A 16,064-nucleotide genomic window follows, 5' to 3' on the forward strand; every position below is an offset into this window, starting at 1 on the left:
GTTTACCCTTTCACATTAGACTTTTAATTTGATTATCACCCTTATAGTTATATGAAAATATTACGACAGTTTTGTGATTGAACTAACTTCAATTGACATTTTAAAAAAAATTATTAACAAAAAACCATTAAATTTATCAAAATTAATAAAAATAATTTTTTTTACATGAAATAATTTACACTAAACATCTTTATCACGTATTATTAATCATACTCTTTCTTTTTTTGGTAAGCTAGACATAAGCATAAAGGATCCTCCCTATAAAGATCGCAAAGGTTAATGCTTTCTCCTCTAAACCCTCTTTCCAGCAATTTGGGATCCACGCATGCAGATCGCAAAGCTTCGACCACGATGTGGTAAATCTGTAGATGAAAGAATGCCCTGTTACAAAAATCCTGCCTATCCAGACAAATCTCAGGTATGGCTTCTGAATGATAAGGCTCCGCCAACACTGACACAAACCCCTGACTGAGGGAGGTGAAAGGAGAGAGTGGATCCAAGCAGCCCTTTTGATGCGTAGTCATGGTCGCATCATCTCTGAGCGACCCATTAATTTGGCAAACCAATCTAGGGTTTCGGCCATTAAGGGGAGGCAATGAAGGGAAGCTCCAGCCTGCGTGCCATTGAGCAGAGCTTTACTAAAACTAGGTTTGGTGGCGGCATCCTGCAACAAAATGAAATGAGCCGCCCCCAATTGCAACGCCTGTATGCAAATCTTCAACGCCATGGGAAGAAGCGCATGTAGAAGATCTGTGGAATTTTGCAACACTTGGAAGAATCGAGTCATATTATATTGGTAATTGTCATTTTTCATACAAAACAGTATCTGATAAAAAACACAAATCTGTATAGTATAATTGTTGTTTTTCAGTCATTTTTTTCATTTTTACAGCATTTAAAAGACAGATTAAGAGGATCTAACTACTAAAAATCACATAACTAATAAAAATCACATAAAAATCTGTTGTGATATACAGATTTTGTGTTTTCCATGAGATACTGTTTTGTATGGAGAATAGAGAGCTCCTATTATATTACACATTCATTTAAAAAAAATTTATTAATCACACATTAAATATGAAAAAAATATAGATTTCTATTTATGATGGTAGTTTGGTAGGCCAATAATATTTGTATATAAAAGTACTAATGCATAATCAAAATGAATAGATATTTGATTAAGGGCATTTATTTGTTGACATATAAATACACACATTGCTTAATTGCAAAGATTTGAATATGTTGAATTATTTAAATACATTCTACAATGTTAAAGATATATTAATTGAGATTGAGATTGACATATATGTATGTTTGTGTATGTATATATGTATATATTGTATATGTATGTATGTATATGGGTGTGTATGTGCATGTGTATGTGCATGTATGCATACGTATATATGTATGAGTATGTGTGTGTATATATATACATACATGTTGTTGAAGATTATAGCTGCGATAGAGATCTAAAGATGCATATCTCCTTTCTTTCAATGTTTCCTATTTATTTCATATGGCTACCTTCTATTTGTCTTCATCTTGGTGATTTCAGTTACCTCTTTACCGCTTCTTTGGCATTTGTTTCTTTCAATATTGTTTTTGGCTTTTCCGATTGCTATGGTGGTTGTCGGTGAATTATTTATGGTGGTTGTCGGTGAGTCTTCTAGGTGGATATTGGTGGCTTATCTATCTTCTACCCTTATCGTTTTTCATGAGTTATTACGGGAGTGTAACTGGTTCTTTGGCGAGAATGTCTCTTGGCATTTCCGTGATAGCTTCTTGTATCGGTGTCTCCTAAAAGATTATGTGTTTTGTACAGAATATATATATATATATATATTCTTCTTGATGTTGAGTGCTCTCTCTTTTGGCAATATATAGGTATTTATGTTTCGTGCGGGTGGTGGATAGTTATTTGTATACTTCATCTTCAGTCACGTGTTATGCTTTTCAGTATTTTGCTAAGTCCGAATTCTGAGATTTTTGGCATTTATTGTTTTATGAAGAATAATATATTCTTCTTGATTTTGAGTGCTCTCTCTTTTGGCAATATATAGGTATTTAAGTTTCATGTAGGTGGTGTATAGTTATTTGTATACTTCGTCTTCAGTCACGTCTTATGCTTTTCAGTATTTTGCTAAGTCCGAATTCTGAGATTTTTGGCATTTATTGTTTTATGGAGAACAATTGATGTGTATATCATTAGTTATCATTCTGTCAAGGAGTTGTATCTGATAAGAAAGCGATTCAGACTTTGTGATAGTCAATTGAAGCTTTCTATATATGTATTGATCATTTGAAGTTTTCAATAAAGAGATTACTTTTGCGAGTTGGGTTTTTCACCCTCGGGTGGAAGGTCTTCCTAGGATAAGGACTTGTGTATTTGTGTTTCTCTTAGTTTATGTTCTCAGTTTGTTCTTATATTCTGGTTCAAATTTAACATGGTATTAGAGCGGGTCTAGAAGATCGATCCAGAACCAGAATTTTAAGTTATTTATTTCTCTCAGTTGTTTGCCTAAGTCATTCATTATGGTGAACGGATTGAAAGTAGAAGATAGACTAGATGGTTCGTCAAATTTCTCTTCTTGGAAATTTAGAATTCTGATTACTCTAGAAGAAAATGATCTCCTTGACTATGTCTCAAAAGATGTAGAAGAACCTTCTGTTGATGCAAAGAAAGTTCAATGGAGAAAGAACAAGACCATGGCTAAGAAAATTTTGATTGATTCTTTTAAGGATCATCTGGTGCCTATCATCTCTAAGTTGGATTCAGCTAAGGATTTCAAACTCTAAAGGATCTTTATGAATTCAACAATACCAGTAGAGCTTTAACCCTTAGGCGTCAACTGCTGCATGTGAAAATGTCTAGAGGAGAATTTGTTACTTCTTATTTCATGAAAATTTATGAGTTAAAAGATCAACTCAGTGCAATTGGAGATACTTTTGTTGATAAAGACTTGGTTATGTTAGCTATGAATGGACTTCCCATCTCCTGGGAATCCTTCATTCAAGGCATTAGTGGAAGAGATGATCCTCCTAAATTCGATAGGTTGAGGGTAGATTGCATTCAGGAAGAATGCAGACAAGAAGCAAGAGGTTATGGTCACAAATCTCATCATGAAGATGATCATGTGCTTGCTGCCCATGCATCTAAGGGGAAAGGAAAGAAAGGTAACTTCAAAAGATTCAGAGACTAGAACGATGAGTCAGCCCCTGTTGCCAAGAAAAATTGGAAGGACCTTTCTAGAATTTAGTGTTTTAGGTGTGACAAATTTCATCACTTTGCCTATGATTGTGTTTGAAAATCGAAGACTCGAATAGTTGCTGCAAATGTTGAGAATCCTTCTCCTCAAAGAGAGTCAAGAGAAAATTTTGAAGGCTTCTTATTTATTTCTGCACTTTCTAGTAATATTCTTACTAACAGTGATATGTGGTTGATAGATAGTGGAGCATCTCGTCATATCACTGGTTATCGTGAACACCTTTCTAACTTGAAAGAAAAAGACTCTCATCTTCAAGTTAATATTCGGTGATGATGCATGCTATTCTGTGAAGGGTGTTGGTTCTACTTCTTTTCAGTTGGACTGTGGTATTCCTCTTCATTTAAGTGATGTTCTTTTTGTTCTTGGAATTAAGAGGAATGTGATTTCTATTTCTGCATTAGAAGACAAAGGTTATCATGTTGCTTTTGATGATGGAAAAGTACTTGCATGGAAGAAGAACTCAAATATTCAATCACCTCGTGTTATTGGTGTTCGTCAAGATAGTCTTTATAAACTTTCAACTCATATCATTCAAGTCTTAGCTCATGATTCCTCAAGTTCAAGTGAGTTGTGGCATAAGAGATTTGATCATTTGAATTTCAAAACTTTGTCTGCAATGGAGAAGGTTGTCAATGGTCTTCCAACGCAGAATCAAAATCATGAAGGTGTTTGCAAGGGGTGTGCTTTAGGTAAGAACATTAAGAGCACTTTTTTTCATAGTAGTGAAAGTAAGGCAAAGGATGATCTAGAATTAATTCGTTTTGATTTATGTGGACCTATGTCAATTGCTTCTCTTAGTGGTTTTTGGTATTATGTCACCTTCATTGATTTTTTTTCACGTAAGTGCTGGATTTACTTTCTTAAGTCTAAATAGTCTGATGGAGTGTTGTCCAAATTTAAAGAGTTCAAAGCTCTAGTTGAAAATTTATCTAGCAAGAAAATAAAAATTCTTAGATCTGATAATGGAGGAGAATATGTTTCTGGTGTTTTCCATAACTTTTGTGTTGAAATTGGGATTAAGAGAGAGTTTTGTGTCCCTTATAATCCTCAACAAAACGATGTGGCTGAAAGGAAGAATAGGACAATTGTTGAAGCAATAAAGGCTATGATTCATGACCAAAGTCTTCAAACATTTCTTTAGGTCGAGGCTTGCATGACAGCAGTTCACATTCAGAATTGTAGTCCTCATTAGATTCTAAACAACTTGACTCCAGAAGAAGCCTTTACAAGTGTCAAACCATATGTAAGTTATTTCAGAATCTTTGGATGCCCTGTTTATATTCATGTTCCTAAAGAGAAAAGATCTAAATTAGAACCTTCAGGCAAGAAAGGCATATTTGTTGGTTATAGTGATTCTTCAAAGGCACATAGAATTTACATTCCTGGACAAAAACAGATTGAGATTAGCAGGGATGTTTCTTTTGATGAAGATGTAGCTTGCATGAAATTCAAAAAATCTAGCATAGAAGTTGATAAAGAAGATTTTGAGCACCCTCAAGATTTAGATACAACTAATCTGAATCCATCTTCAGACATTTAGAGGGAATTTATAGATTTAGAAAATCATGTTGATTCAGCTGATCCAATTGATCTAGTTGACTCTATAGTTACATCAATAGGTCCCAGTATTAGTTTAGCTAACAAGAAAAGACCTTTGTGGGCTAGACATACTATGGAAGATGCTAAAAAATATGCAACCCCTCATGGTACTTTCAGAGAAAGAAAAAGACCTCACAAGTTTGCTGGTTACGTATCTTTGATGAGTCATATATTAGCATCTGGGCCTTCAGATGTTGAAGAGGCTTTAAATCAGCAAGTGTGGAAGGATGCCATGATAGAGGAATATCAATCTATTATGAAAAATGATGTATGGGACATTGTTCCAAGACCTAAAAAAAAATTTGTGGTTTCTTCTAAGTGGTTGTTCAAAATCAAACATGCAGCTGATGGGAGTATAGAAAAGTACAAGGCTAGATTTGTAGCCAGAGGTTTTTCCCAAAAGGAAGGTATAGATTTCGAAGAAACTCATAGCACCTATAGCACGTTACACTTCTATCAGGACTATTATAGCTATTGCAACTATTAAGGGTTGGAAATTTCATCAAATGGATGTGAAAACAACCTTCTTGAATGGTAAAATTGAAGAGGAGGTTTACATTGAGCAGCTAGAGGGCTTTGTTATTCATAATAGAGACTCACATGTATGCAGACAGAAAAAGGCCTTATATGGTTTCAAACAAGCCCCTCATGCTTGGTATCAGAGGATAAATTACTATCTCTTGAGCTTGGGTGTTCTAAAGAATGATGTTGATCCAAATTTATACTTCAAGGTATGTGATGATAAGATGTTGATTTTAGTGCTATATGTTGATGATTTATTTCTCACTGGTGATGATGATCCCATTGTCAAATGCAAGGAGTTAGCTTCAAAATTTGAAATGAAATATCTTGGCTTGTTACATTATTTTCTTGGACTTGAAATATGGCAAAGACCCAATGAAATCATATTGAATCAAGGAAAATATGCAATTGATATTTCGAAAAGATTTGACATGTTAGAGTGTAAGTTTAAGGTGACTCCTATGGAGGTAAATCTGAAAAAATTATATAATGATGAAGCAAATTCAAATTTAGTTGATCCTACTATGTACAGACAATAAATTGGCTCTTTAATGTACTTGATTAACACACGGCCTAATATATGCTATGCAGTTAATACCTTGAGTCAATTCATGTGTGAACCAAGGTATATTCACCTTGTGGCAGTCAAATACATATTGAGATATGTACGTGGTACAATTGGATTTGGCTTAAAATTTTCTTCTTGTGTAGATCTGAAATTGTTGGGGTTTACAGAATCAGATTGGGCAGGTTGTGTGCCTGATAGGAAAAGCACTTCAGGTTACTGTTTTAGCCTAGGTTCAGCTATGATTTCCTAGTGCAGCAGGAAACAATCTCATGTTGCTTAGAGTACAACTGAAGCAGAATATGTTGCAGCCTGTGTGACTGCAAGAGAAGTTGTGTGGCTTCGTAAATTACTTGCAGGCTTGTTTGAGTAGCCTTTGGAACCTATTGTGATTATGCTTGATAATCAAAGCTGTGTGAAGCTTTCAGTTAATCCAATGTTTCATGATAGAACCAAACATGTGAAAATTAAATATCATTACTTGAGAGACATGGTTCAGCGAAAAGCAATTGAACTCAAGTATATTTCTACAGAAGAGCAGACAACAGACATTCTCACCAAGCCACTTCCGAGAGTGAAGTTCTGTTACTTCCGAGATAAGCTTGGCATTGTGGAGAATGAAGCTCTTGCTGAGAGAGATTCTCAACTTTATTGATTCTTTGCTTATTATTAATGAGTTCTTCTTTGTGAGAGAAGTTCAAGGTGAAATCCCTTTATTAATGAGTTCTTCTCTGCAAGAGAAGTTCGAGGTGAAATCCCTTGATTAATGAGTCTTCTATGCGAGAGAAGTTTGAGGCGAAATCTCTTGATTAATGAGTTCTTCTCTACGAGAGAAGTTCGAGGAGAAATCCCTTGATCCACCCTCTGGGAGTAGCTATGGTTGAAGTCATGTGTATGACTTTATGATTTTTATTTATGTTTTCATTCACCCTCTACGAGTAGCTATGGTGAATATTGTTATGCTGAGATAACAATTTTATTGAATAAAATATGTGATGAGACTTTGTTGGCTTTCTTTGGTATGTACCTGTCATGAGATGACAAAATGAAGATCTCTCTCTTGCTAAGAGGGAGTGTTGAAGATTATAGTTGCGATAGAGATCTAAAGATGCATATCTCCTTTCTTTCAATCTCTCCTATTTATTTCATATGGCTACCTTCTATTTGCCTCCGTCTTGGTGATTTCAATTACCGTTTTACCGCTTCTTTGGCATCTATTTCTTTCAATATTATTTTTGGCTTTTTCGATTGCTATGGTGGCTATCAGTGAATTCTTTATGGTGGATGTCGGTGAGTCTTCTAGGTGGATGTCGGTGGATTATCTATCTTCTTCCGTTACCGTTTTTCATGAGTTATTGCGGGAGTGTAACCGATTCTTTGGCGAGAATGTCTCTTGGCATTTCCATGATACCTTCTTGTATTGACGTCTCCTAAAAGATTATGCGTTCTATACATAAGTGTGTGTGTGTGTGTGTGTGTGTGTGTGTGTGTGTGTGTGTGTGTGTGTGTGTGTGTGTGTGTGTGTGTGTGTATTCTTCTTGATGATGAGTGCTCTCTCTTTCGACAATATATAGGTATTTTTGTTTTGTGCAGGTGGTGGATAGTTATTTGTATACTTTATCTTCAGTCACATGTTATGCTTTTCAATATTTTGCTAACTCCAAATTCTGAGATTTTTGGCATTTATTGTTTTATGGAAAACAATTGATGTGTATATCATTAGTTATCATTCTGTCAAGGAGTTGTATCTGATAAGAAAGTGATTCAGACTTTGTGATAGTCAAGTCAAGTTTTCTATATATGTATTGATCATTTGAAGTTTTCAATAAAGAGATTACTTTTGCGGGCCGGGTTTTTCACCCTCGAGTGGAGGGTTTTCCCAGGATAAGGACTTGTGTATTTGTGTTTCTCCTAGTTTCTGTTCTCAGTTTGTTCTTATATTCTGGTTCAAATTTAACACATGTATGTATATATGTGTTTGTGTATGTATATATGCATACATGTATGTGTATGAGGAATTGTGTGTGTATATGTATATATATACATACATACATATATATATACACATATACATATACATACACACACACACACACACACACACACACACACACACACAAACACACACACACACACACACACACACACACACACACACACACATATATATACATGTACATATATATACATATATGTATACATATGTATATATGTATACAAGTATACATATATGTATACATATATACATAGTCAATGGGTACAAAGTAAATGAAAAATGGATGGCATTCAAGTGTTGAAGTGGCATAATGGAGGTAACATAATAATATTTTTAATCTAGATTTAGTATGTGGTACAACATATAATAGGAGAATAAAGATGAGAGGATTACTAAGGAATTTTTTGTGTGGTGATGATTGTACAACAAGCTATGCAACTAAATAAGAATTAGAACTAGCATCTAATAATCAAAATCATGATGACAGTAAATCCTAGAGATCAATCTTTGGTAATAGAGTTTTTTTCCAAAAAGATTTCTCCATGTACATTCATTAGTATAAGTGTTTGCTTAATTTAATATGCTAATACATATTTCTATATGCTTTTTCATGTTATTTTATCGTTAATCTCATGCAATTTTGATTGGTAGACCAGATTTGCTTACTATTTGTTTGTGCTTACATTGTAGTAGTTTGTACCATGTTTCTCAACAATAAAGACACCCATATTATGTAAAACATGGTATAAAGTTTGATTGATTTTCCATTCCACAATAAACAAATGAGGACCAACAACTTTAATTTCATAAGCTTTATGAGAAACATATTTTGTGTCTAATATTTAATCTTTAAAAACACACAAATTTGAAAATTTGAAGCCCAATAATATCAAATAATAATGTATTATTAAAGTATGGTGCTTTTACCATTCATCTTATTATATTGTTATACGGTCATATTACAATATAGATTTGTCGCGATTGATATGTGGTCATTGAAACCCTACTCACTTTAAAAGTAGTAGAATTGTTAAGCTCTAAATGCATTACAATGGCTTTATAATATGCCCGAAATCCAAAAAAATTTAATTCACCATTTTCATCAGTGATTCCTTCAATGCTTTCATTGTTCCACTCTTCTATCAACTTGTCCACAACATTTTCAGTGGCTAAATTGTTGAAATTGTTATCTGTTAAACACATTTGGTAACACCCATATGGATGCAATGCTGACCACATCACAATCCCATCCACAAATTGATGTGAATATCCTTCTCTTAGCACTTCTTCTAAGTACTCTACTTGTTTATCACCACCTAAAGAATTTTGTATATCCACTTCTGTAAGCCAAATAGGTAACCCTATAGACCCCAATCTATCCAAAATTGAACGCATCAAAGGAATGTTTGCCTTTCCAAAATGAGATTCCAAACCAATTCCTGTCATCACCCCTAGGCTTGATATGTCTTGCAATTTTCTTAGATATTCATCTGGAATAGCCTGCAAGGTGAGACAAGGATGTCACTTATAAAATAAATTCAAAACGCATATATATAGTGGTCTAAGAATTTTCCTTATGTTATAATGTTATATCTAATAAATGAATATTTCTTGTTTTCATGACCATGTTATTTACCATGATATCATTGCAAGTCTCAATGGTGTTATAATCATTCATGAACATAGGTGTTGTGGGGTCCAATTCTTGAGCAAGTTTGAAGAACTCAAGTGACGCATTAGGTCCTAGCTTATTTTCAAAGAAGGAGAAATGAAGCATCTCATTGCTCACATCCCAATTTAAAAATTGACCTTTATAACGACCCACTAGGGATCGAATTCGAGACTCCACTGCACTTTGTAGTTGTTGTGTATCAGGCAAATCCTTAACCCATTGAGGAGTGTACTTTGGGTCCTCCCAAAAGATATTATGCCCTCGCATGGATATGTTATTAGAATTGCAAAATTCTACCAAAGCATCTGCATCTTTGTAGTTGAGATATCCTTGTTGATTCTCTGTACTATACCATTTTAACTCATTCTCAAAAGTTGCCACATTAAATCGCTCAAACCATTTCTGCAATTTCAATAAAATCATTGAAATTTTAAACATAAATTTTAATGTTTAATAATTAAAAACAAACTATTTTTAAAACCATTCTTAAAATTTGAAAAGTGATGTATTTAGATGGAAGAAAATAAACTAGTATAAAATAAGATTATCATCCAATTGAATATAATGGTACCAAGTTCCAATCTTTTTTAATTAAAAACAAATTATTATAATGCAACCATCTTTTGTCAATTGTATATATAATTGATAAGATCTAGTATTAGTGGTAAATAGATGATCACAAATAACACTTTAAAAATACAAATTACTCTTGTAAAATATTACCAAAAATAAAATTTATAAATTATATTTGTTAATATCTAAAAAAGAAATTATCAAAAAGTAACCTACAAGTATATAAAACTTACCATACTCTAAATTTAAAAAAATAAAATTAGAACCTAATATGTCTTGACATTTTTTAGATAAATATATTTAAATTATCTAAATTAATTTAAATAAAATATAAATAAATTTAATAAAAATTATTATCTTTTGAAACATTTTAAACATCTTTATAATTATCTTAAATAATCTTTTTTAAACTTATTTTTGACTCATTAAAAGAAGACTCTAAACACATAATATATCAATCAAAGGGAAACAATAACTATTTAATATATCTCAAAAGAAGATGATTCTACTCTCTCTATATGCCTGATAAGTATCATTAGCCAGGATGGTTTTAGCTATGGCTGATCCAAAGGGAAACTCCCTCTTGATTTGGTTTATCATGATTTTGGCTCCCTTCACAGGATTCCCTTCACTGTCTACAACATGCACAGTAACATTCCCTTTTCTATTCTGTCATATATATAAAATCTATTGTTATTTACTGATAAAATATCTTGATAACAGATTGATATTCAAGTTAAGCTATGAGCAGAAACATATATGTTTTACCTTTTCAATGTTGGCTTGTTGATGTGATCTCCATTCTTCTTTAGTGAATGGTTGTAGAGACACACTATCCAAAAATATTTCTACTCCAACATCTGTACTCAAAAGGGTATTTAAGACTGATGATAAAAAATTTCAAAACTGCTTGGTTTACTCTCTGTTTTTCTAAGTTTTAACCATGCGCTAAGACAGAGACATGATGCGCTAATATATGATCTAGATGCGCTATTCAAAGTCCCTTATGCGCCAAGATGCATGTGCGACGCGCTAACTCAAAGTTTTTTAAAAAAATTGACTGGGAAGATTAAGCGCTATTATGTCCTCAATACACACTAAAGTTTAGACTCAACGTGCTAAGGTTTGCCCCCAATGCGCTAGACTGGTGCTTGGAAGCGCCAATACGGTATCTAGAAGCGCTAGTGAAATATTTATCAGAAAGATAAGTGTTATGCGCTAGATTGATGGATAAAAGCGCTAAGGTTGGGTTGGTACGCGCTAGATAATGTCTCAGATGTGCTAAGAAGTTGCTCTTATGCGTTAAACTGCCTTGATTGCTCTGTTTTTGGCCTTTTTGGAAATTTTCAACACTTGTTTGATTTTGATGGATGATTTTCTGAAAATATAAATTGAAAACACAACATGAAAGAGACCAATTTTGCCTATGCTAAACAGATAGTGTATGTTCTGCAAGGATGTGTTCAAATCCCCAATGTTTTCATAGGTTTGGATACAAAGAAGACAAATCAGATAGACTCTTTATTCAAGGGTCATCAACAATATCATAGCCCACTAGTCTCGATACTCCGTCAGCTCAAACAGCCGTGTCACCCCCTAGGGAGCGCCCGTTTTTTTGTCTTTTGCCAGAAATTAACCCAAAGTGAATTGCTTCACAATTGGGTAGTTATCTTGGGAGATACATGGTGAGTAATCTTGGGGGCGGATTCTTCCCCACTCTTGCACTAGGATATCGAAGATGTTTGGATGCTTACTCAGCTCAAGGTTTCTATTGCTAAAGTTCGTAATCAAGCTTCATGTTCGGTCTTCAGTGATAAACTCCCTCGGGAGGCTTCCCAACCTTTAGAACAAAGGCTTTACGTATCGTGAAGATACTGGGGGAAGGCTAATCGCTGAGCAAAACCGTTGAAGAGACTTTTGTCAACCTCCACTTTTGATTATAGTGGGTCGGAACACTTGGCGAAAAAATTGTTTCCTACTTAGGTCGTTCCCCTCTCACCGACCATTTAAATGGCGCTAAGGATTTAAGTACTTAAAATACATAAAGCATAAGAGTGGTGTGGCTTTTTGGTCACCCAGTTAAGGGAGAGCATATACCTTCCACTTTCAAGACAAAGCAATCAAGTTCTTTTTAACCCTCAAAGGCGATGATTTTCTAACTTCTACTTGGAGATGTTGCTCCAAAAAGACATGGTGTTCTTTTTAATTCCCCATAGCAAAGTGTGCATTTCTAAGATTAAATTCTTGAATCAAACCTGGTCAACAAAGCAAATTTGCGATTTGGTCAACAAAATATAAATTTGAAAGGGGAAAGATTTCCCTCTTTTGTTTTGTCTAGAATTTGAAAGTGAGGTTCTTTTACTTGTGCAAAGTAAAGTGGATCCTCTTAAACACCAAAGGATGGTGAGGTTCGTTTTAAACTTTGCAAGAAAGAAAATTTTGTCTTACTCTTTTTAGAGCCCAAAATGAAGTGTTTTCTCCCTAAGAAAGAAAAAAAATGATTTTTGTGGTTCTTTTACCTTAAAAACTTCAATTCTTTTTAAACCCAAAGAAAAAAATGTCATTAATTTTAAGCCCAAAATAAAGGTAATGCTCTTTTTAGCCCAAAGGAAAGATGAGTTCTTTTTATCCAACTTTTGAAAAAGCTTTTTAAAAATAAACTAAAATTCCTAATTCTATCTCCTATAACCTGCAAGAAATTGTTAGAACCTGCAAGAAAGAAGTTAGTCAAAAGTTGAAATCTTAGGTGAGCTTCCACAAGCCTAAAATGATATTCCTCTATTACAATTTTTTTTTTGTTCTGCCAATTCTATGCGCTACATAAAGGCACGGATGCGCTACCGAACAAATTGGATGCACTAAGTCATTGCTTGGATGCGTTGAACTGAGGCTTCAATGCGTTGAGGTTTATCAGTTGCCAGAGAAAGAGTTATGCACTATTCAGACTATGGTATGCGCTAAGGTTTGGGTCTGACGCGCTAAATAGTACTCACAATGCGTTGACAAACGGCCCGAATGTGCTAAAAGAAGGCACCAATGCGCTAACTCAGCTTTTCCGTGTACCTGCAATATTAGTCTTGCATTAAAAACGATATCATTTATGGGGTTAAGCCCCACGGTGGGCGCCAGAAATGTGTGCGGGAAAAGTGGGGGGATGAAACTTGGATTTTGGTTTCTGGACAAGTCCACACACCAATGGGACTCTTGGTGCAAGTTATGGAGTTATATTGAATAACTCAACTTCCCAAGGGACGTTCAATTGTTCTCTATCTCACAAGACCCCTCAAGCCAATGCCTTTGCTCTCAGATCACTGAGCAAAGTGACTTAGGGATGACAACCATGAGAACGAGGGATGTTGATCAACTTAACATGAATGCATTCCTATTTATGCATGATATTAAATCTAACATGGATATGATAATAAGATGAAAGGATTAGTAAAACTATCCTAGCATGATATACTAGTCTAACATGAGAATGCAATGATAATAGAAATGCTTCCTAAAATGATTATCAAGATTATTTCTATTCAAAGAGAGGCTAAATGCTTGATTAAAATGATTTTAGATTAGATGCTTAATAAAATGTCTATAAGTTTGATACTAAAGACTTGGATATGAAAATGATAGAAGGGGGGCTCTATTTATAGGAAAAAACAGGGCAATGGATGGTCAAGATTGAATAATTTCAACAAGGGCTAGGATTGAAAGTTATCAATCCATGTTTACAATTCTCACCAATGAAATGGTGACAATTGTAAACATAAGAGTGCTTGAGAGGAGATGTAAGAAGCATTAAATGCTTGAGAATACCTCATGGTTACCCTAGGAGGTAAGGGTTAAGGTTAGGTTAGGGTTATCCATTGGATAAAGCTTTTACCCAAGGGGCAAACTCTTGTGCAAGGGTTAAAGGGATAACCATGGTCAAAGCAATGAATGCTTGATGAGACCCTTGGGTTAGATGAGGTTTGAGTTAGAGAGAAAGTCTTTGATCATGCAAGAGGGTTGAGTTAACCATTAATGGTTTGGAAGACTTTCAAGGTTAACTTGATGAAGACATAAAGCCTTTAATGGTTTTCAAAGACTTTGAGGGTTTGAGAAGTGACTTCCCTTTGCTTAGGGATGTGACAATATTTAAGAGATGGGTTAGGCTAATTTAGAAGTGATTAGAAGAATCCAGAAGGGGGGTTAGAGAGGCAAGTGGGAGATGTAGGAGAATGCAAGTGGATGGAGAGGAATTTTAATTAAAATAAATTACTTTATTTCAACAAAAATAGATGCAACTTGCATAAATACAAGTGAAGAATTAAAATAAATAAATTAGATTTATTTACTTGCAAGGATCAATTTAATTAAATGTAAATTTAATTAAAAGAGGAGAAAGGGGAATTAATTAAATAAAGTGATTTATTTAATTAAAGGCTATGAAAGGCTTAGGTGAACTTAATTAAATAAATTGAGTAATTCATTTAATCAAATAGATGAATATGAATAATTTAATTAAACAAAATTTAATTAAATAGAGGAATGAGGTTTAAAATGAATATTAAATATTCACTTAGGAAAGTGGTCATTTTTATACGTCTACACGTATTATTAATGAGTTCTTCTCTCTCTGTGAGAGAAGTTCAAGGTGAAATCCCTTGATTAATGAGTTCTTCTATGTGAGAGAAGTTCGAGGTAAAATCCTTTGATTAATGAGTCTTCTCTGTGAGAGAAGTTTGAGGTGAAATCCCCTATTAATGAGTTCTTCTCTGTAAGACAAGTTCGAGGAGAAATCCCTTGATCCACCCTCTGGGAGTAGCTATGGTGGAAGTCATGTGTATGACTATGATTTTTATTTATGTTTTCATTCACCCTCTAGGAGTAGCTATGGTGAATATTGTTATGTTGAGATAACAGTTTTATTGAATAAAATATGTGATGAGACTCTGTTGACTTTCTTTGGTTGCAGTTGTATGTACCTGCCATGAGACGACAAAATGAAGATCTCTCTCTTGCTAAGAGGGAGTGTTGAAGATTATAGCTGCGATAGAGATCTAAAGATGCATATCTCCTTTCTTTCAATGTCTCCCTTTATTTCATATGGCTACCCTATATTTGTCTTCGTCTTGGTGATTTCTGTTACCTCTTTAGGTCGCTTCTTTGGCATCCGTTTCTTTCAATATTATTTTTGGCTTTTCTAATTGCTATGGTGGTTGTCGGTGAATTCTTTATGGTGGTTGTTGGTGAGTCTTCTAGGTGGATGTCAGTGGCTTATTTATCTTCATCGGTTACCGTTTTTCATGATTTAATGTAGGAGTGTTATCGGTTCTTTGGCGAGAATGTCTCTTGGCATTTCCATGATAGCTTCTTGTATCAACGTCTCCTAAAAGATTATGTGTTTTGTAATATATATGTGTATTTTTGTTGATGTTGAGGGCTCTCTCTTTGGACAATATATCGGTATTTATGTTTCGCACAAGTGGTAAATAGTTATTTGTATACTTCATCTTCAGTCATGTGTTATGCTTTTCAGTATTTTGCTAAGTCCGAATTCTAATATTTTTGGCATTTATTGTTTTATGGAGAACAATTGATGTGTATATCATTAGTTATGATTCTGTCAAGGAGTTGTATCTAATAAGAAAGTGATTCAGACTTTGTGATAGTCAATTGAATCTTTCTATATATGTATTTATCATTTGAAGTTTTCAATAAAGACATTACTTTTGCGGGCCAGGTTTTTCACCCTCACGTGGAGAGGGTTTTCCCAAGATAAGCACTTGTGTATTTGTGTTTCTCTTAGTTTATGTTCTCAATTTGTTCTTATATTCTGATTCAAATTTAACATGGTATTAGAGAAGATCTACAAGATTGATCCAGAACCAG

At 34.1% G+C, this 16,064-nt stretch overlaps 1 protein-coding gene across 1 annotated transcript; it reads right to left on the reverse strand.

Annotated features, from left to right (window-relative positions):
• Positions 1-8,902: 8,902 nt before the first annotated feature.
• On the reverse strand, positions 8,903-15,164 carry LOC131029639 (endo-1,4-beta-xylanase 5-like). Its single transcript, XM_059217341.1, has 5 exons — positions 15,158-15,164; positions 10,962-11,053; positions 10,716-10,862; positions 9,585-10,022; positions 8,903-9,448 (listed from the first exon to the last, which is right to left on the reverse strand). Exons 1-5 carry the CDS (start codon positions 15,162-15,164, stop codon positions 8,903-8,905), a joined length of 1,230 nt encoding a protein of 409 aa, XP_059073324.1.
• Between the last annotated feature and the right edge of the window lie 900 nt (positions 15,165-16,064).

This window comes from Cryptomeria japonica, chromosome 3 (genome assembly GCF_030272615.1).
Source record: "Cryptomeria japonica chromosome 3, Sugi_1.0, whole genome shotgun sequence".
Classification (NCBI taxonomy): domain Eukaryota; kingdom Viridiplantae; phylum Streptophyta; class Pinopsida; order Cupressales; family Cupressaceae; genus Cryptomeria; species Cryptomeria japonica.

Bases quoted from the DNA above. Each gene is read 5' to 3' on its own strand.
- LOC131029639 (XM_059217341.1), bottom strand. The intron at 10,863-10,961 runs GTAAAACATATA...TATATATGACAG, and splicing joins AACAAGCCAACATTGAAAAG to AATAGAAAAGGGAATGTTAC. The intron at 9,449-9,584 runs GTAAATAACATG...CTCACCTTGCAG, and splicing joins AGACTTGCAATGATATCATG to GCTATTCCAGATGAATATCT.